Below are 23,334 nucleotides of genomic sequence, written 5' to 3' on the forward strand. Positions count from 1 at the left end.
GAAGGTGAGACAGGATTACGGATGAAAAAGAAAAAAAGGCGAGACAGGTTAAGTGGGATGAGAAGTCAGTGGGTCGGTACCACTGGGGGACATGAGAAAGTGACAGAACTCAATTAGAGGAAGACACAGCAGGTGGGGAAGAGGGTGTGCGCCCATGAAGAATTAAGTTGAAGGTTGATATCTTAGTCTTGTGGTCGGGCAGATTTGTTCTTTCATGAGAAGTGAGAAAGTCTGGTGTAAGCTTGAAAACGGTGGGGTACCTATCTGATCCCCATGCTCTGGTCCAGCCCCATTCTGCCTGAGCTGTGCTTTGTGGGGGCATCTTTGAACCTTGATCTCATCTCTGCATTCCTCCTTCATAAAGCCTCTCTACCTGTACATCCTGTTGTGATGGCGTATGTGTAACAGCTGTCCTCCACCTTCTCTTGGCACCATACCGGCTACATCAGCTAACCCCTTGCACTGCAGCAAGCTTCTGACATCGATGTCTGTCTGTCTATCTGTCTATCGATCTATTTTTTCCATTTCCTTCACCTGTTTTTCTTTTTTTTAATACTTACTACATTTTTCTTTTCCATTATTATTCATCTTTTCATCTGAAGATCGGTTTAGGTTGTGACTTTTTATCTTTGTTATTGTCCACCTTTATCCTCAATGAGCACACCACATGCAAACACACACACACACACACACACACACACACACACACACACTATGCACATACAGTAAAGTCAGAAGGCATTGGGAAACTGATGTTTTACTTCAATTTGAAATGAAACAATGAATATGAGGTGCTGAAGTGCTGACGTTGAGAATTCAGGGTGTTTCATATCAATATTGACAGTGACATACAGTGTAGGACTTGCTACATTTTTCATACATAGTCAGCCAACTTTCGGACAATGTGGCAGGATCCTAAACTTGAAAAAAGAGGCAACCGTAGAGGTTATATGGCCAAACAGTGGAATGTTTTAACCCAGCCAAATCAGTCACCTGACCTCAATCCAACTGATACTGTGCTCCACTGCTGAAGACCAGACTGACAACAGAGAATCTGGCTGCACTAGAAGCCTGGAAGGGCATCATCAGGGAAGATGCCAAGTCTCTGCTGATGTCCATGTCACCAAAAAGGATTTTGCAACCAAATATTATACAGTATTTTCTGTTCCCCAAAATCCAGGGGTAGTAAAGGGTGGCATTTCCTACAATGTGTATCTCATGCGGGTGTAAAAGCACTAAAATAAAGCTGAGAGTTAACACTCATAGCTATGTGAAGGAGTACAGAGTGCACACAACTAAAAAGGTGTTGTTCTTTCTGACTGCAGGGTATCATCAACATCATTATTATTATATGTTCTTTTGCTTTTGACGTTAATGATATATAAAGGTCTTTCTCTGTTTGACATATGATTTTTGAAACTTTTTGTTAGTATAACTTTCACTCATTCTTCTAAGGTAAAAATCTGTTTATTACTTTCTACTTCTATTAACCTATTGACTATTTCAGCTATTAACTTGCCCCACAAATTGGGTGTGAGATGGAAGAGGAAGATTTTGGAGTGAGGTAGATGAAGTGGCGGGAAGTGTACCAAAGGAGGAGAGAGTGGTGATTGGAGCAGACTTCAATGGGCATGTTGGTGTAGGGAACAGAAGGGATGAGGAAGTGATAGGTAGGTAAGGTTTCAAGAAGAGGAATGTGGATGGACAGAAAATGGATGTGGTAAATATGCATTTGAAGGAGACGAAGGAGCACAGGTTGACGTTTAAGAGTGGAGAAAGGTGCACACATGTGGACTATGTCTTATGTAGGAGGTGCAATCTCAAAAAGATTAGAGACTGCAAGGTGGTGGCAGGAGAGAACATAGCTAGGCAGCATTGGATGGTGGTGTGGTATGTGGGATGACTTTAGAAACCAAGAAGAGGTCAACTAGTGGAAGTTAAATAATGGAGTGAAAGTTAAGACAGGCGCAGGGTAGTAGTGAAGTTAGCTGGTGTGTCATCTGGACAGAAAACGAGATACAGGGACATCTGGTGGTGGAATGAGGAAGAACAAAAAATATACAAAGAAAGAAGGTGGCGAAGCGGCATAGCCAGACAGATGTAGAAGGTAGGCAGGAATACCAGGAGGTGTGGCTTGAGGCAAAGAGAGAGGTGGTGAAGGCTAAGGAGATATATGGTGAGCTGTATGAGAGATTGAACACTGACACATCTTTTTTGAAAATTGTTAATGAGGACCAAAATAAATCATTGCTACTACTACTAATATTTGCAGTAGTTTACAATGCAGTAAAATTAAATTTTGCTCAAGTGAACCATCCTAAAATAATTGGCCCTGGCTCTGGGTGCTCTGGCCTTAGGTCAGGATCTTGTCAACTCCTACATCTGCCCCTGATGTGCAGCAAGGTAGAATGAGAAATGTGCTGACTAGTAAGGAGATTGTTTTGAAATGGTGGAAGGAGACTTTTAAGGGACCTATTGATGAAGAAAATGAGAGAGAAGGTTGGACAATGATGTGAGCATAGTGAATCAGAAAGTATGGTGGATTAGCAAGGATGAGGAGAAGGCAACTATGAAGAGAATAAAGAGTAAAAAGACGGTTGTTTCAGATGACATGTAGAGGCATGGTGATGTTTAGGAGAGATGGCAGTGGAGTTCTTAAAATTGTTTAACACAATCCTGGAAAGTGAGAGGATGATGGAGGAGTGGAGATTAAGTGTACTGGTACTGATTCCAAGCATAAGGGTGATATGCAGAGCTTAAGGAACTACAGAAGTGGTGGAAACTAGGTTAAGAGGAGAGGTGATGATTAATGAGCAGCAATATGGTTTCATGCCAGAAAAGAGCACTACATATTTTTTGTTTGCTTTAAGAATATTTATGAGGAAGTGTAGAGAGGGTCAGAAGGAGTTGCATTGTGTCTTTGAGGATCCACAAAACATCATGTAAAAGGATGCCAAGAGAAGAGGTGTGATGTACGAAGTTGGGAGTGGCAGAGAAGAATGTGAGAGTTATGTAGGATATGTATGAGGGCTGTGTGACAGCAGTAAGGTGCATGGTTAGGAGTGATGGATGGGTTCAAAGTGGAGGTGGGACTACATCAAGGATCAGCTCTGAGCCTTTTTCTTGTTTGCAATGGTGATGGACAGGTTGACTGACGACATCAGGCAGTCTCTGAGAACTATGATGTTCACAGACAACATTGTGATCTATAGTGAGAGCAGAGGGCAGATTGAGAAGAGCGTGGACAGGTGGAGGTACACACTGGAGAGAATACATGTGGGTAATTGAGAGGGAGGAAAGCAGAATGATGAGGATGCCCTGGGTAGATTTTTGGTGGCAAAGGTGGATGAGTCAACCGTTCAAAGTAACGGGGAGTGTGGAAGAGAGGTGAAGAAAAGACTGCAGGCAGGGCGGAGAGGAGTGTAAGGAGTGAGGTGAGACAGAAGGGTAACAACAAAAGTGAAAGAGAAGGTTTACAAGAGGATAGTGAGGCCAGCTATGTTGTACTGTTTGGAGGCGACAGCACTGATGAAAAGACAGGAGGAGGAGCTGGAGCTGGCAGAGTTGAACATGCTCAGATTTTCATTGTGAGTGGTGAGGATGGACAGGATTAGAGCCCCGAGCCCATACTTACTCACAATGTTCAAAATGTTTTCTGACCATAGTCCAAAACCCAAATACAATCTGTTTATTGTCATAGAAAAATAAAATAAAAACAAACATATCGGAACCAGTGATTTTTTTACATTTTAGCTGGAAAAGACAATTTTTAAATATTTTTTGTAGATCAACAAATCGAATAATCAGTTAACTGTTGCAGCTCTATTTCTATTGAATATAAAGTCAAAATGAAACAATTTGTGGAGTGAAGAGGGCAGATGAGTGCATCCTCCAAACATCTGGACATACTTTTAGATTATGTGATGTGGCAAGGACAAAACTCTCAATGGAAACACCAGTAGAACCTCTCAAACGCTAACTCTCAAGGGCATATTTGCTTAACAGTAATGCAATCTACAGGCTTAAAATGACTCGATTGATGCCAAACTAAAATCAATGGTGCAATTACTGGGGCGGTATTGTGTTGTATTGCATCATATTGTATGGTGTTCCTGGAATGTTGCCACTGTTTATTGGTTCTATCACTCAATTCTTCTGTTCACACACCCAGCAAATTGAAATCTATGAAAGTTATTAGACTTTGATCAGTTTTTTGTTTTTCACCCTGTGTTGCCCTGAACAAGACCACATTTCAACATCATAGCCTTAACAGGTCTACACTGAGCATAGAGACGCACATATACCTATATAGAAATATATAGATGCATATAGTATATTTTGGATTTGGTTAATGAGAGAAAAATAGTGCTGTCAGAAAAACACAGGTTTGCACTTTTCTATGTAAATGCAGGTTTTCTTTAATCTCCCTTTCACCATGTACTTATGGATAAAATGCTTCAACTGAAGTTGTATCTATATCAGTTTAGATAAAACGCACTTTAACATTGATGCATTTCAGCATACCACATTAGACGTTCATTCAAGAAGAGGGCTTGAAAGTGATTGTGTGTGTATGTGTATGTGTTGTGTATGTGGTCAGAGAGAAGCAGGTGTTCACACATCTACTGTGCAGAGAGATGAGTCAGAACGCAAGCTTTCATGTGTGCCCAAGAGATACACTCTAAACCTTTCCCGTGAGAAATCGCAAATAGACTCCTACATGCACACATACACACACACACACACACACACACACACACACACACACACACACACACACACACACACACACACACACACACACACACACACACACACACACACACACACTTATACACACAGGTAGATAAGTCTTAAAGCTTACATAAACTACTACACTGTGATGCTAAAACCTGACCTGACGCGATTAACAGGGATCAGTATGATGATGAGAGGTGGGAGAGAATAAAAGCTGCTTACAGCTGCTGCTTCTCCCAGCGTGAATGGGCTGAAGCATGACAGGGCACAGCTAAGTCAGGGCTAAGAGAGTGTCCGGGGACATCATCATCATCATCCTTTTAACCTTAGAACCTGCACAAACACTCAGACATAAGCACAAAAACATGCTGGGCTGCTGTTTCTTACTTCACATCATTTCCATCTGATGGTCAAACAGCTTATTAAAAACTCTGGCATTGAATTTGTGTAGCTGGCTAATTTTTTGTCTTTCAGCAGGCATGGTGCTCACTTCATATTTAAAGTCTCCCTCTACTCAACCTCTTCTTTTTCCTTCAGTTGGATGGTTGAGCTTCACTGTACAGAAGGATGTGCAGAGTTTGACACTAGAAGGCTGTTTTCACAATAATCTATAGAAGAGGCACCTCAAATGTGAGTTTAGGGCATGCACATATGATCATCATTTGCGACATTACAACTATTGTGGGAGACCAATCATGGTGCATTACTTAACTTTCACTAGTGTGATGTGGACAAGTGAAGCCTGCAGTGAACATAATAGGCTTTTCAGTAATGTGACAGCTTTAGTTCATCCAGCAGTTAATCTTCTGAATTAAACATTATTGGATTTTAATTGATGCTGTCTTAATTTTTCAATGAGGGGGAAAGAGTCATTTTAACTAGGTAATTGAACTTTTTTTGGAGAGGAACCATGTCAAACACAAAGTTTGCTGATGATTCACTTTGGCGAACAACTGCCTTGTGTTGATAATAAGGTCATTTTTAAGAGCAAAATATGTTTGATGTGGAACAAAATGTAATGGCAGCCTTTTTTCTTCTCAGAAAACTGGCTAATATTGCCATTGTCTTTTCTTTATTGAAAAGATTTCTTCATCGCATAATGGGAAAAAAATGTGTTTTGTGAAGAGTTTTTTTTAATGTGCATATATTTTCTAATGCTGGTTTCCCCAAGAACAAGTACAGCTTTGTCTTGTGTCTGACCTTAAAATCATCTCAGTCTCTTCCCTTCTCTTTCCTTTCCCCACAGGTTAAAACCAGCATTCAAAGAAAAACTTTATAAAGATTGACTTACGCTTTTACCCGCTCTCTCTATTAGATCTATACACCACAAACCCCTGCAAACTACTAGACTACAGACTCAGTGTTTTCTTTGTGGGTTTTAACTCTGTAATATCCACCTTTACATGTACTGTAGGCCTCCTTCGTCTTCAATGTCTAACCTATTACGTTTTCTTTCTTTTTTTTAGCAAACTCTAAAATGGCTCAAGGCCAAACAAAGGTACCTTGGATAAAAGGATAGTACTGGTTATTGTGTGTATTGAAAGAAATTGTTGCAATTTTTGGCTTTGACTATTCAGTTTGTATGTGAATTGGTGAGGAGCACTACAGGTGAATCAGAGGCACATAAAACTCTTCAGTGAAGCAAATGACAAAACTGTGAGGGCTAACAACCATGGCAAAAGAAAAAATATAGTTCAGGCTGCGTCATGTCTTGGACTCGATAGCATTTCCTGTGCACCTTTTCTTTGATGCTTGTTACACACAGATATAGGCAATATATAGTGATGAAAAAATGATGGCAACAATAATGTAAAGTAATGACAGTATCTAAAGCAATGTAACATAAAAGGAGACTGTGACTTTAACAGGTACTCTTAGCTAATATCTCTTTAAGGCTCCTCCAGCTTTGGTCAGCTTTCCAGAAACCTGTTGAGGTGCAGCTGTGTCAGAGTTATGTTAAGTTACCCAACATTTCCTGCTTTATTGCTTCATATTTAAATGACTAGAAGTGGAGACTTTTATAGTGAAGAATTTACAGAAAATAAAACATGTTTCTCACCAAGTTGGAGAAGCTTAAAAATGGGTCACTTATGAAGATATTTGAAGTGGATCATTTAGAAATAATACATGCTCCAATAAGAGATGTTTGATGAAGAGCAGCACACCTCCAACAGGTAAACTACTTGTTTGACTTTGTCATGCTGTGAAATGGAAAAACATTCACAGCGTGCCAGCTCGACTTGAATCATGGCTTGTGTGACTATCCCCAAAACAATGAAAAAGAGCCTTGAAGTTAGCAGAGCAGAGCACCCTGCATGGAGCTGACATCGACTTGGACCAAAAGTAGAAAAAAACACTGGAAACCAATTGTTCAGAGCAGTCTGAAGCCTGAGCTTTTTGTTCATAGGGATACATACATTTATCTCATTATTGGCCACTTTTAATGCCACAATGAATATGAACATCCAACACTGTAACATTACATATGACTTAAAATAAGGAAAAGCATAATAAGTCCCATTTAAGAGAACGGGATACAGGGCTGTCATTTAGCTTTACTGCCAGTATTTCCATATGGCCACTGGCAGTATTGCAAGCATTCCTTAAATAAATTTGCCTATAAATCACCTTTATAAAAGAGATGTCTGTAAACTGATGACACCTCAAATGTTTAATCCATGAAGGTTTTATATTTGTAAATCTTTCCTCTGGCCTAGAATTTTAACATCTGTGATATAATGTCAATGTAAAGTCTATGGGCTGAGCAGGAACTCCCAGGCAGGGCCAGCAGGAGAAACACTACTGTGCATATTCATTGAGCCACACCAGCCCAAACCAAACCAGGAGGCTAGAAACTTTTTTGGCTTGTGGGCCAAGCAATTTTAATTTGAATGAAACTGAATTAACACACAAACAAACACACATTGCCGTCCCTAGAGCCACGCAACTGCTAGAGTGGCTACAAACACAAACCATATCTTGAAATGCAAGTAAGACAGAAAAGTAGACAGACAAGCAGACTAACCTATGAAAGACGTCTCTCCCAGGTAGCCTCTCCTTCTGATGACCACCTCCAGGAACTTGTCCTCCTCGTCCACCACATAGTACTCTTTCTCCAGAGAGATCCAGGACCAGTCCAGACGGAACTGCTGTCCCTTCAGCTTGTTACCACCTGGACAAAAAATATAATGATATAAAATCATTTTGTTTATCCTCGTTGTTAATATATTTTAATTTGAAGAAAAAAAACAACAACAAAAAAAAATAATTTAGCATTAGAAGTTTAGCATTAATTTACAAGAGCTGACTTAATGTGTTGCTACTGTTATAACCCTATTAGTGTAGACAAACTGTTCATTATTAAGATCTATGTGGAATACTGTATTGGAGTGGGTGTGTGCCTACTTTTTTTCTTTGATTGAACTACCAAATGCAAAGTTCAACATTCTTAAAAAATTGGAAATGAAATTAGGGGACATCATGGGGGAAATTATTATAAAACTGCAATAAAGAAAAATAATTAAGTTTTCATTATTTTTCAGTCGAGATGTTCATAAAACATTTGCTGCAGATTGTAGTTACAGATTCACAAAAAATAAACCACACAATTTAATACCTATCCATAATTAACAGTCTTTTCATTTATACTACTATTTATACTATTATACTACCAAATTCAACATTTCTAAATATTTCATATTTTCTTTTCTTCTCGCTTGTACTAAAATAGCACATTATTCTGAGGATTAGAACATTCTAGCCAATCATCTTAATTAAGGCAGGGTTTGCAGAGTAAATGGATAATAGAACTACTTAAGAGCTGCCACTTCACCAAGCAGTCAGGAAGGATGCTGCATTGTGTGGCTAATTTACCCACCTACTGCAGGGGAAAAGGATCCAGTTCTGCAATGATGAATAGAAATAATGAGAAAACACTGTAAAAGTGAAATAAAGGGAGTGAGGAGGGTTTTTTTTTCTTCTGCTTTTGTGGTGATGAACAATACCTAACTATGCGTGGAATTTCTGTGAACACTAAATGTCTGAGTGTGTGTTTCAGCTGGCTGAAAGAAAAGCAGAGGTGGGGGATTGTTTGTACAAATGTTAAATGTGGGCTGTCAGAGAGGATATCTCATTTAGCTCTACTGAGGATGATTTTAAAGCTGTTTGTTTTCTTCAAGTCATTTATACCTTTTACGGGCTGAAGCTGTAAGGCTGTTAAGAACACACCCTCATCATACTGTAGCACTTCACCTCCACCATCATAGAGGTCTTAAAGCGAGCGATCCTGCATTCTGACACTCTGAGATACAATATAAAAGCATTTCCCTTTCCATCTCAATCAATAAAGTATCATAAATAGCATCATAAATATTGGAGATACTGCTCACCACCTCCACAAAAATCACACATATTGTACAGGTCAGCTAGCATTCTGGTTAAGGGAACAACACAGATTTTAAACATGAAAGTCAGGTTTTCTGATCTTAGCGAGTGCTACTGCATAAGAAAATAGATGTTTAAAGCTTTCGGCGGCTTCAGAGACAGCTGCTGATTTTACACAGTTCTCAGTTGGGGTTGAAGGCTACAAGTTTGAAAATGTAAAAACTCTGGGGGTGTGGAGTTAGAAAGAAGTGAGGTTACCAGACCATTGTAGCCTGTGCCTCAATTCTGCTTGAGGCTATAGCAGCTTGAGGATATACAGCTACTAGCATTTTGTTGCATTGTGGATAATAAATGCCAGGTTTTGAAGGAAGAATGTGTGAAATTAAAATAAGTCGTAAAAGTAAAAGTACAAAATCTCTGGTTCTGCTGTATCGATTTTTATCCATTTCTTTTACTGTTCATCATGAGTCCCACAGTGTTGCAAGAGTGTAGAGAGCAATGCTACACTGATGGGGTACTTTTTTCGAATAAAGCTCTGACATGTTAAGCCGACATGGTGCTAAAACTCAGCAGAGATGAAAAGTTCAACACTTCCCGACTTGGCAGACACAGCTACAACATGCCAGGATGAGGAGACCGCTAATATCACAGAGCTCATATATGCCTCCAGAAGCCTGTAGGCCAAGTTCAGACTTCACTTAGCAGGTGCAACTAAATAAATAAATAAATAAGTCGCACACATACGCCAGCACACACAACTTTTCATTTCCAACTTTTATCCCAGCTCACGGACAGTAAATGCGGCATAAACTGCCTGAAATATTAGTGTTTGTATGTGTCTGGTTTTGGGGTGTGTGCCCCAGTCCCTCTGTGTGACCTCCCACTGGAGGTGAGGAACTGTGCACATACAGTACAATAGGGATCTGAGTCAGTGGGCTTCACACTGTCTCATTCCTCCAGCCTTTTGGAAGGATAAAAGACCTTTCTCATGTGCTGACTATACAAAAAAGCAGCTTTGAAATCATTCTCAATAGAGCTGAATTCACTTTTACACCCTCCTTCAAAGGCTTTCCCATTAAATACTGACCACAAAGTTTTTTTGAACCTATTAAGGATTATAGTTTCTGTAAAGGAAATTTAAGGATCACTAAAGAAATTGCCAGAGAAAAACTGTAATTCTTCTGTGTTTGTTGCTGTCTTATGATGGAGCATCTACTAAGGAATCATCATTAACAGCTGTCAGTCAGAAAAGACAATTTCATATTCACGGGTTGAAATCAAAAGGTGCATAACATTAATGCACAGTAAGAATGTTTCTGTTATAATTGTAGGTCTATATGATGCTCTGACTAAGCATGTGAATTGTGGTTACGGCTTAGGGTTTCCATCTCCGATACAGTCACTGACCATTAAAGCTGCAGTTGGTAACTTAGAGGAGAGAGAGGACTTAGCATCCCTCTCCGCTACACTCCTGCCCTGCCTCCAAAGTCCCTCCCCCAGAGGAGGCTGACGTGCACGCGACCACGAGCACGCAGTGGTTGTTGCTGCGCCATTACTTTCTCTACGCTCATGAAGCCGCTCTCGGAGATATGAGCTTGACCGTGCTGAGGAGGAAGGGGGAGGGGCCTGTGTGTGTGAGCAGTGATTGACAGCTGTCAGACACTCCATCAGACACAATCCTGGCTCTGATTGGTTCTTTTTGTCCGGTCGCAGTGGATTCTGGCAATGTGCAGTAGGAGCAGTAGGTGGGTTAGGGTTAGGTTTTTTTTTTTGTTTTTTTTTTTTTTTACAGATGAGTAGTTTCATGTAATGCTGTCTTTACATAGTGACAGTCTTAGCAAATATGACAAAAAGTTACTTTTATAAAGACTTACCAACTGCAGCTTTAAGCCTCTACCATTGTAACATTGTGGTTTAAACATACCCCCACCCCTGTTGTTTGTCCATCTTTTGCACAGATGAAATTATTGGCTATTTATTCATGAAGATTGTATTGCACTTACAGTGACGTAACAAGTGTAGTTAGTTTTTGTCATTTCAACCTGGTCTCTCTCCTCTTCTTACAATTGCAGATCACATAAGATGTAGCCTGAGTCAATGTCACTTCTATTTCCTATTAAATAAAAATGTATTTTCATACAAAGGGTATCAGTGAAAAAGCTCTCATCCCACAGTAAGCCATGCTTTTATTTTGTCTCCAACTGTCTTTTCTCTAAAGAAAGGTCCTTGACCCCTAAAAGTAGCATCCCAAGGTACAACCATTCATTCAATAGCACATCAAAACAAGTGCTTCATCTAAGTCTGAATATTTGCTCTGGTTCTGAATATACTGCAGGCACCAGCCAAGATTCTCACACTTTATAAGAAGAATTACATACATTGCATATTGCATGCTGCATATGATAATTCATACTTAGAAAGTACAAACATAAGTGACATTCATTACAAGATGATTAGTTAAAACATTTCAAAATGCACCTGCATTGTTTCGCATTTTTTGACTTTCAGTCAAACTATTTTTCCAGTCATATATTTCATGATTGAAGTTTTCTTTAAAATGGTGTTAAAATTTTGTCTCATCTTGTTCTCGTGAACCCAATATCGTGCATCATCTTGTCTCGTGAGCTGAATTTATCGTCACATCCCTACCAAATCCCCATAATGACCACTTGATGACATTTGCAGCTATGCTACAGTATGATTGTAGGTTACTAAATGTCACTAATTGAACAGTGTCAACTTGATGATTTACACAAGATGTCCTATTCATATTTTATGTTATTAGCTGTATGTTACTTGTCAACATGGCACAATTCTTGTTACAAAGGAATTTGACTGAAATTGTCAGGCAAGAAATACATAATTTCTTTTATAAGCATGAATGCATTACTGTCTTAGTCTGTCAATGGAGATAGTAAATATGGACTTACCACTCATCCTGCATTAAACAACATTAAATCTTCAAAAACACATTCCCTGAGGATGCTTTTTCAAAGGGATCTCGTTTTCAACAAAGACATAATGTGTGTCCAATAAACATAACTCATATTTATATGTACAGTAGCACACACACATAAAGAAGGAACTATCATTCACAGGTTTTGGGGATGTGTGAAGCATGCATGAGAGTGTTGCGGGGGCAGGGGGGAGTGAAGTGTGGAGTATGCAGGCACCTGTCTTGTGCTTGTCTATTTGTGCTTTTGACAACCAAGACTGCTGGAACATTGACAGTAACATCCAACACTGCGCATTAAAATGGCATTTAGATCAGAGTCACTGCGACCACATTAATAAATATATTTTCCTTATTTTATAATTTAAAAAAGACGAGACTAGGCTCCTGCTTCAGACTTAAAAATCAGAGATGTCTTGATTTTTTTTTAGTTTCAGTTGTGTGCATGTCTGAGACTTCACACTCAAAATCAAAGGACATTTTTCACAGAAAGACAATGCCGTCTGTTGCACAGTAAATCTATTCTGCTGCTGGCTGTGTGGCCCTTCCCTCATTGTTACGTCTCCATCTGCCTTCAGTACTCTTTTGTATACAAGTCCCCAACTCCCAATGCAACTGGCAACCAAACAGCTATATGCAACCAAACAAACCCAATGATCTCTCTCTCTCACCGTGGAAAACTTTCCAGAAACATGGGACTTGGAAGTAATCGCTAAATCTGCTATTTCTTTCAGTTGGCAATGGGTTCATTTTTTTTTACAAAGAATGTAGCATATGAAGCTCCGCAACATTCTTTCTGCTAAGACCGCCAGTAATATTGCAGTAGTAATAGGGGCCCACAAACCATCCATCTGACAGGAGTGTCACTCTGCATAAATTTTGATGGTTGACAAAATACAAACACTTCAAATCCTCTCAGGATGTTTAAATAGCTTGTAGTACATTAAGAAATGGATGGAGGCAAATGTGTATCCTGAGAGATGTGTGTGGTATGTACTAAAGTTGGGAGAGAGGTTTGGCATGTGTGCAACTAGTGGCAAAAAGGAACAAAGAGACCATGCTGGGTTCTGCACACCACTGTTTCCTTCTCCTACTAGGCGTGTGTGACCATGCATATATCAGATTGAAAGCAAGTCATTTTAGAGGTCTTTAAGCACCACCATAATCCAGCATGTATGTGTGTGTGTATTTTATGCCTGTGTATGTCCAACTGCATCTACACTTCATTCAAGGCAATCAGCATGATTGTGGATATCTCCTGAGGTGTGGTGAGATATAAGCTGACCAAGAATTCATGGCCCTAGGCATACACAAGTACTTCAACCCTGCTCGACCCAAAGGAAAGTTAAAGCCAATGTGTGTGATGTTTGTGTGTTAAATTTGGACTGTCTGGACTGCTGCTTTACACGTGTTTAGGTCGAGTAGCAGGGGCGGTTTTTGCTATGGGCAATGTGGGCAACCGCCCAGGGCGCAATCTACTTGGGGGCGCACGAGCGCTCTCAAAAAAAAAAGAAAAAAGTGTGTCCTCAAAAGAAAAAAAATCGCCAGTTTTCTAGACTAATACCGCTCATTTCCTCATGAAGTTGGTGCAGTGGGCAATGAGGCGCCCCTACTATCACGTCAACTTGCTGCTGAGAGTCATGTATACAGGTTGTGTGTGTCAGAAGAAAAGGCAAAGGGGAGGGGCGGGGGATCAACTTGCGACTGCAGAGGCTGTGAGCAGGTTGTGAGTGAGTCTCACTCTCAGAGGAAAAGCAAGGGGGAGAGGGGGGCTGGGGATAGACTGACCTGTGATGATTATGATCCCAGGCCACACAACACAAACTGCTGCTTCCAAATAAATAATAATACATTTATAAAATGAATACAGACCCGTTATAGCTACATGTAAGTTATTGGGTTATGTGAAAATGCAATAAATAAATAGATAAATAAAAAATGGAAAAAAAAAAAAAGTGTTACATACTATATTTCATTTATTCACCTTATTTTTGTGTGGTGAAGGATTAGTGCAATTTACATTGGTGTTAACATACCACATGTCATTTATTTATCTTAATGTCTTTCTCTACTCTTGTTAACTTTTGTATTTAATAACATATGTAATAAAATAACTAGTAAATAGTTCAATATTTTGCTTGTGGCTTGTGGCGATGGTCGGTCTGCACAGGGCACAAAACTAGCTAGGACCGCCTCTGTCGAGTAGTCACTGTGTTTGATTGATCACTTCACAGGACTTTAGACTAAACCAAATGCAAGGACAAATCTGATGATACTGTTTATAACAAGAGTATTACTGTATATACAGTGTATTTGACTGCATGTGTGTGCCAAAGTGTGCCTGTGGGCAACAGAGGAAGTGAAGTGCACATACATTATGCCCCCCACTGACAATAATGAGATAAAAGTTTCGTGCAACAGAAGAACACATTGTTTCCTTCCGATACTGAATTGCCATCAGGCATGACTGTGGAGCAGAAACACCTTAAGCGACCTTGCACATGAAACCTTAAGAAATTGACATCATGGGCAAAGAATCTTCACTCCTTTGAAGTTCTTGTGATACACTTAATAACCATGAGGTTTTTCACTGATGTCTGCAAAGAAAGCCATATATGACCCTGGGCATTGCTTAAAGCTTAAAGGGAGAAGGCTTGGGGAAAAAGAAATTGTGTCTTTCTTGAGGTGTATGTGTGTGTCTGAAGAGTCGTACAGTTGTGCATATGTGTGTACATAATATGTCTGTATCTGTGTGTAAGCACTTATGTGATGTGAGTGTCAGATGAAGGATGTCACCAAAAAGCATTTGTTCTCCTGCAGGATTTCTTTGTGCTATACACAGAGGCAGAACTCCAGAATGCCTATCACTCCATCTTAAGCGCAAGTCTCTCCATGCCACCAATATAATATTTAATAGAGGGATGGATTTAATGTATCTCAGGATGGTTTCTGGCACTCCTGAGAGCAAACTGTGTCTGATAAACCATCTACTGAAATCTCTGGTTCCCCCTCCCCACTTTTCTCTGCTCTAATTTCCCTCCATTATCTGTTCCAACTCTGTAAAACTAAATTTCATTTTGCCAGAAAAGTTTCATGTTGACTTCAGCTGCTTTTCCAGTGTTTACTTTTAGATGTATGGCTTTTATTAGAGGCTTTGAAAATATGAATAATAAAGCAAGTTAAGAGTTCATAACATTTCCCCAGTGCTGTGTGCTTTCATATTGCAATCTGGACAGAAAAATGCAAATGAAATATCACTCTATGTTGTAATGTTTATGATGATTTAAACATGATTTAAAGATCCATTAAAAATGAAACAGCAGGAAACAGAAATAGTAAGGCATGCAAAGACAGTAAAACGGATAGTGAGAATTAAGATTGTATGTGAGCTTTAATTTTCTTTTTTATTTTACATAAAGAACATCATACTCCAAAGAACATTTCTGACATATTTGGAGATGTGGATATAAAGAAGTTATGTATTGTACGCCATCTAAACAGGAAGAAGGGCAGGATGAAAATTAGATGGGAAAAAATTGATAAAATAAAAAGAGTAATGGTGTGAACAAAATGTAAAAAGAAAGCAAAATATATACTGTATGTTGATAATTGGGAATCCTGTATTCACAGTCAAAACTGTCATCAGTCACAAGTGGAAAAATAAATGCTGAAGATTGAATTTTTTGTTGATTCTTGAGATTAGAGGATATTTGGTTTACATGTGGCTCACTGGCTGTCAAGGAAAGAGAAATGCAGAATGATGATTAACATGATGAAAAATCCCTTCACATCTCTCAACAAGTCCCATGCTCACATCTCAACGCTGTAATGAGATGCAGAACGTTGCGAGCGACATTCGCGGCTACTGAATGTGCTGTAATCCTACAACAGAGAGCTCCATCAGCACCAGCGCTGACAGATGAACACGGCAGGCGGACACAGACAGCTGGAAAAGACAGCAAGAGTGTGCCAGTAAAACTAAATCCTGACACTTAAGACACTCACACAATAGAACGCAACATTCTTTGAAATTAAACTCTGCCTGACAGGGGGGCAAAATATTACGACTGTACCCCTACTGGAAAAGAGAAGGACATTGATAGACTAAGAGGCAGATAAAAATAACACCAAAGAGCAAAATATATAATGAACATGCAGAGTTAGAGTAAAAAAATGGACAATGAATAAAAGAACAACAAGATCTAAGACTGACAGACTGAGAAGGGAGAGATAGATGAAGAGGATGAAGATAAGAGAGTTGGGCCCTGGGAGAAGTGAGTGACAGTAAATTCCTGAATGCAGACAGATGAAGAGAATCTTCTTCTAAAGCCAGGGGACGTGTGCATGTGTCAGTCTGAGCTACATGCTAATTCTTCCCTGATCAGTAAATGTTGCTGGATAGGTTTAATGGATTAAACTGCCCATTTGTGGCCATGGTGACAGACAGTTTAAGCCTGATGTTGTTTGCTTTTTAGGTTGTGTCAAGTCTAAACTCAGCCTCCAAAGCAGGTGAGATATACTGAAGGAAGATGAACAAAAAAAAACTGTGCAACTAATGTGTTTCAGCTTTGGAAATTAATTAAAAACAGCTATTTCAATTCCAAGAAATTCCAAGAAATCTGAAACAAAATCACATTTACATTCAGTATATTAATGGATGACTTTCATACTTCTGGGTCAAGAAATAATCAAACTCTGAACATCATTCGACTATTAGGTTTTCATCTTTAAAAGTCATTAGAGTAGCAATTTAAATTTAAATCTTTTCAGAATACTTATTTCTTTCATCTATTAGAACAAATCTCTGTATGTACATAAATAATTTGCAACACTTATCCTTTGACAAGGAAGAGGACAATCAGATGAGGTCATTTCATCTTAAGTGATGGATGAATGCTTTTATAGAAAAAGGGCCTTGTGAAAAGATGAGAAAAAAAAGTCTCAGTGGCGCCTCAGATCCACACCCAATCGAACATGCACAAACAAAGCTGATAATAAAGAACTGGTGCCCTTGCAGGATAGTCAGTGGTGATAATTAGTCTTCTACTGCTAACAAGGGAAAAGTGGCACTCAAAGTATTTTCTTATATTCGCGAGATTAGTGAAAACCAAGAAATGCTTGTAATGTGTATTGTGTGCAGTGAAACGTGGATGAAACAGGGATACAGAGGCTGCAGGGGGTATTTTAAAGGGATATATCGTTGAAACTCTAGATAAAGGAGCGGTATGTTGAGGCTGCTCATGGGTGAGGGAGGGGGGAGGATAGGATGAAAGGATTCTATTGTAAGAATCAATCCCGTTTGCGGTGGAGGGAGAAACATTCAGGAAAAAGAAGGGATAAGGAGGGAAGTCGAGAGGAAAGACACTGGTAGTGTGTAGGTGTAATGATAAGCACACTCAGAAAAGTGTGACAATGTATAAAACATGTATTACAAAAAAAAATCCATTTTAATCCATTTTAAATATCAGGACTGCTGTCATCTCAAATGCAACATGCAAAGTCAAGTTTCAACATTCACTTCTCAGAGGTGCCACCCAAATATAGCCTAATAGAGCTGTATAGAGGCTGTTTCTTTGGCAGAAATGTATTCCAATGGAAATGTATCAATAGTGAGGGCTGTATCCACAGTAACAGGTGCACTGCTCATTTCTGTGTTGTGATGAGCACCACCAATTATATTCTATTCAACTCCATAGTATTATAATCTTAAAACCTGGACGAATATTATTCAAAGTATATGGCTACATTGCCCCGGAGTTAAGTGAGAAAATGTGTGTTTTGCGTGTTTGTGTGGTGATAAACTGATTATCTTTAGGTTTTCATCTTTTGGTTGGACGAAAGAAGACACTGTAAGACGTCACCATGGGCTTCAAGAAACTAATGGTTATTTTTCTCTATTTTATGACATTTTATTGTCATAATAATTAGTAGACTAAAATGAAAATAATCAGAAGGTTGATCATAATGAGAATAATTGTTAGTTGCAGCTCAGAATTATGCTTGCAAGTTCTTCAAATTTGCTTCACTGAAATTGGTGTTATTTTCTGCTGCTCCAACATAACTATCTGAACATCCCATAGTCAAAGAGAAGCCTGGGAAACAAGCCGTCTTCCAGCCAATTACAGTTAACTATAGTGATCCCAGCTGGTCTTAACCTGTGACAGAAGGTGCTTCCGGCCACTATTCCCCTGTAGATGAGCCTGTAATAGGGCCATGTAATTACCAGTGGCTGCCTCGGAGCTCTGCCCAACTCAGACGCCCAGGGCTCTCATTACCCACAATGCTGCCTAGGCTCTTAAATATCAAACACCTCTTTGTGCTAGAGGCCTGACTGCCCCATAGCCTTGGGCTACCCCTCTATGCTCTGCTGTGCATGCATGTGTGGGATTGAATGCATACCATAGCTCACGCCAATTACTGTTTTTTACAAATCATTGTATATACCTGGATCCGTATACATGTACATTCATGCGTTACAAGAACATAATACTCACTTCCTGAAAAATAGAGGCTTGAGTTGATTTTAATTACTTTTAGGGAGGAACTGCTAAAAGAGACATTCCACACTTTATTGTACCTTCTGCTGAAATTCACTGTATTGCACCGTTTTTAATATATTTGTCCTTGCTTTACACATTCCGTGTCTGGAAATCAGTTTGCAGAAACACTTAATTCCGGATAGAGAAGGAAGCCCAAATGGATCCAGTAAAGTTTAGGATTAATATTAACTCCTCGTCTTTTTTATTTATGACAGAATGTTGACAAAAGCAGAGAAAAGGAGGAAAAAAATCTTTACAGGAGCATGGACAATCAATTAGTCAATGTTTCTTCCTTTCATATGCACACAGAAAGTGTTATTCTATGCATTAGTACTTTTACTTTAGAACTATCTTGTAAGTGCATAATATGAAAAACACTTTTGAAAAATTGACTATTTCACAAAACTCTCAAAAAGCTCATGTTTTTAGATGAAATTGTACAATAGAATGCTTTGCCTCTTGTGTAAAGCAAATAGAACATTTAATTTTGGATGTTGGTGATTAAGACAAATAGTAGTGTGAAACTGGAGGAGAACAATTGTGATATTTTGCATCTTTTTGACAGCAGAAACAGACTGCGCAATACTCAATTAGTTTTAAAATATCACACAAAAAGAACAAAAAGCCACTAACAACTCAACCGCTAAAACCCGCTATCCAAAGGTTTTACAACATCTCAAGTGTGGACTGGCTCTGTGGTCACACTTAAAACTTAAACTTCAAGCTTTTACTTATCTATAAACTGATATTTATTTTTTGGGGTTGCAGAGGCCCCCAAGGACATAACACTTAAGGAACTTGTTTGTTTAAGGCAAGAAACAGGACCAATGTTTTGTCTATGTATTTGCAGCATTTCTTCAATTGGAGTACATTTCCTCTAATGATGGAGCTTTTTCTATATTATATTTTGTTCTGAGGGCCTATCAGTATAAATCTAAAATATCCCTAAAAACCCTAAAATATTTTCTCAGTCTGAATTTGACTGAAGCTTTGGTAAATGTTGTAATTTCATTAATAATCATTTTGCTGCAGTATTAATACTTTTTGATTTCTTTCCTGAGCTTGTTGATCTTGGACAAATGCAGCTAGATGAGACTCCTGTTACCTGACTGCTTAATTAGCTGCTGCCTTACTAAATGGATGCTAATTTCACACACATTGCAAGCACATATATAGAGCTTAATGTACCGCACTGAATGTGCATTTGCATAAATCAGGCGGTGAATTCATTATTATGCATCCCTAGCTGGTCACAACTAAGTAGAGGTACATTTATTCTGATTTTCTACATACAATTGAAAGCATGACTTTATTTTCTTCAATCTGAACAAGTTCACTGCTCTGTATATAAGAGTTGCTCCTCTAACCCTCTGGAATCAAACACCTGGAATACCTATACACCTATAATATAAGTATATTTCTGACTGAACATCTTAGTGTTTATTTATTTTGCATTATGTAGCTTGTATCTTTAATACTTCAATGTTGATACATTTACTTTCTCTATACCAACACGAATGTCTGCAAAATATACAGTAATACTGTTTGACATATCCTTCAGTCAGATTCACAAATTATACAAGCAGTATGTCTCATTAAATCATTGAACTGTAAATGGACTGTACTCTATCTTTTTTGATTTTGGTTTCATATGATGTAGCATAATTTGTACAATTACAGAAAGAAGGCCTCTGTTAGCCTATTTACATCTTTCAGAAATAAACCAACAGCTGCACCGACTCTAAAGGGCAGATCACTTGAATTCACAGCTGATGTCAGTGTGAGCATCAGTCACCTCATCCATCTGACACTGACAGGGGGAAGGCTCCTATTTATCCCAATGAAGCGGAATGAAAACAACAGAACAAAAACATGGCTCACTAAACTTGTTAAATCTGCCAGGAACAATTTACAAAATTCAACTATCACCTGGAATACAATTCTTGAATTGAGTGGTTTTAATCACAATCATAAGTTGCTAGTTATGAACAATGATTTATTCTATGAACCCTGACAACTACTGTTAACCAGAGGGAACAGGTTATAGTCTTTGTTCACACAGAGTGATGATAAACTGGTGGTTCTAAAAGGAGACCATGTCATAACCAAAAAAAATGGCAAGTCACCTTTGTCACCTTTCTTGTTACACTTGTAACATTTAAACTTTTTTTATTTTTTATTTAGCCTTTGTATGTATTTTTCTGTAATTATTAACCCTTACAACATTTTTATGTTGAATGTCTCACAATAGGATGCCAGCCAACAAACCCTTATGAGTTTTATTGGCTACTTCTGCACATTTCTCTTTTGTTAGTTATTGTTCTCTTTTCCTAATCTCAATGTTCTGTAGGTATTATATATATTTCTTGTATTATGCATTTTTTTTCTAATGTGCAATAAATTAAAATAATAAGATGGCATGTTTGATTTCCACTTGTATCTATCAACATTGTGTTGAAATGGCATTCAGCACTGTTTTGTCTCAATCAGTGTGAACTCGCTGTGCATAAAGGAAAGGAACAGCTAAGATCTAAATGTAAGTATAAATGCAGAAAGGTGTTATCTTACCGTTATCCTCAACGGAGAAGTGGAAGACATCAGATGTAGCATTTTCTTCATTCCCCAAAACATAGCAGATGTTGATGTCATCAATATCAGCTGTAACAGAGGAGTGACTTTAATTTAGTGTAACTTTTCGGTGGGTCAAAACATGGAAGTGAGACAAGAGAAGAAAAACAACCCCACATCAAAACCAACAAAGAGAAACAAACACAAAATCAAGATGAAAAGAAAACAGCCATACATGATTTGATATAATTAATCACAAAAAGCAAATGAGGTACATTGTCCTCTGCATTTAAAAGTGAAGGGTTACACTGCCATGTCAATGTGAGATGATGCGTGATGAAAATTTAATTTAAAGCAAGGTGAAAGCTAAAATATAAACTATATATGGAAGAGATTTGCCCTTGTCAAGATTAAAAAAATATATTTATGAGACAATTTGCATTTTAAGATTAAAAAAGAAACTTCATGTGAAGTTTCATGCTGGCAACAGAAATAGCCTCAAACGCACTTTGAAGTTGTAATATGGCTTTATGGTTTGTTCAAACACTCTCTCTGTCAAATAATTGTTCAAAGATGGAAGCTATCCCGCTTCAGCACCATATCAGCTACAATAACAGCAGGTCTCTAGTATCACACTGATTCAGTTCCTTATCAGCACTCAGCATGAACAATTTTCTACTAGAGAAAGCATTCTGAAAGTCATGCATCCGTAATCCAGGACGATAAGGCCACAACCTAAAATTTGAGACAGCTCAGGCTAAACCAACAGAAAATCCCCAACCTGCCAGTTCCCTATGTCAACACCTCTGGAAACCAGGTGACAGTGGATCTTTTAATGACAGACGAGGCTAAGAATGTTAAAAACAGGATTGCGGTGGGGCACCTACACTTCCACAGCTGTTTTGCTTACATCTCTGAATTACAGGGCTCACTCTGCATTTTTTTTCCACTATTCTCCCGAAACGTCTGTTACAGTGTACAAAAATCATCAAGACTGTGAAAGGGCTTGGCCCCTGAAAACCACCTCCCTCAATAATAGATGTCTGCGGAAGGAGGTTCATAAAAGTATAAACCCCTGACTCCTGGCTGGGACGCATGTTAAACCTCTTATGTGGCTTCCTGTCAGTGCTCCCTCTCCTTCTTCCCTTCACACACAGAGGCTATGACAAAAATGTATTACCATTTTCAATTCAACAATTATATATTATAAGAAGATTTTTATGAGGGCACTGTTCTACATTAGAATTAGTCAATTTTCTATGTAGGAAAGAACAAGAGCAGGAGGGTGGGAGTATTGTCATGCAGCCTTGAACTTGAAGACCTTGCAGATATAAAGTCAACACTGTGAACCAGGGGCACACTGTTCATCAAATATTTAAAGAGAATGTCTCATGGGATGTGCCCTGGAAATAGGATGAGTAAATAAAGAGCGAGAGATTGTCTCTTTCACCTGACTGATTCTTCTGACAAGCCTAGTTACACACTCACTCTCTCCCTCTCTCTCTCTCACGCCCCTTTCCTCATTCTTTATTTCTCTCATGCAACCTACAACCTCATCACTCTACCCGTTTCCCTGCCTCCTTTGCACTCTTTTCCACTTTACTTGCTCTCTCTGCCCCTCTTATGCCCCTTTGCTTCTCTTTCTCACTGCACTCATGTCTCATCTGTGACCTTTTTTTTTTCAAAGACTGCTGCCGCACAGTAGTTGTGTGCAGAAGTGTCCGTCGCCTGCAGAGTGAAGAGCTCTTTTTCACTCTCTCTTAGTCTCTGCCAAGCTGTGGCATGTGTAGGAGAATTTTCTTACTTATTTGGATAATTTGCCTCAGCATGATATTAAATACTGCACTGATTGCGTTGCTATAGACCGCAATCAGTGCCATTGTTGTCCTGATTCTGTCTACGATATCAACACATAGGCATGCAGACATGGCATATGTGTTTACAAATTCATAGTTCAGGTGGCATACCTCCCTGTGTATGGTAATAGTGTATATAAATGTATTTTGTTGGGGGTTTAATTTTTTAAGATGCAAAAACTGCAATCAATTCTCTCTAATTGAACTGACCTGGTCAAACATCAGAATAAGCTGCAGCTCAAATATTATTCAGTCACTAAAAGCTCTGCGCTGACCTTTTCTTATGATCATCTACTTC

General features: G+C 38.8%; 1 protein-coding gene across 1 annotated transcript in view; it reads right to left on the reverse strand.

Moving 5' to 3' along the window:
• The window catches only part of LOC128370919 (FRAS1-related extracellular matrix protein 2-like), a 74,419-nt gene that overhangs the window by 30,148 nt on the left and 20,937 nt on the right, over window positions 1-23,334 (reverse strand). The window contains exons 4-5 of the mRNA XM_053331103.1: window positions 21,181-21,270; window positions 7,763-7,909 (exon numbers count right to left, since the gene is read on the reverse strand). Coding sequence (XP_053187078.1) covers window positions 7,763-7,909; window positions 21,181-21,270 — 237 coding nt within the window. The remainder of the gene's footprint in view (window positions 1-7,762; window positions 7,910-21,180; window positions 21,271-23,334) is intronic.

The sequence above is a fragment of the Scomber japonicus genome, chromosome 13 (assembly GCF_027409825.1).
Source record: "Scomber japonicus isolate fScoJap1 chromosome 13, fScoJap1.pri, whole genome shotgun sequence".
In the NCBI taxonomy this organism is placed as follows: domain Eukaryota; kingdom Metazoa; phylum Chordata; class Actinopteri; order Scombriformes; family Scombridae; genus Scomber; species Scomber japonicus.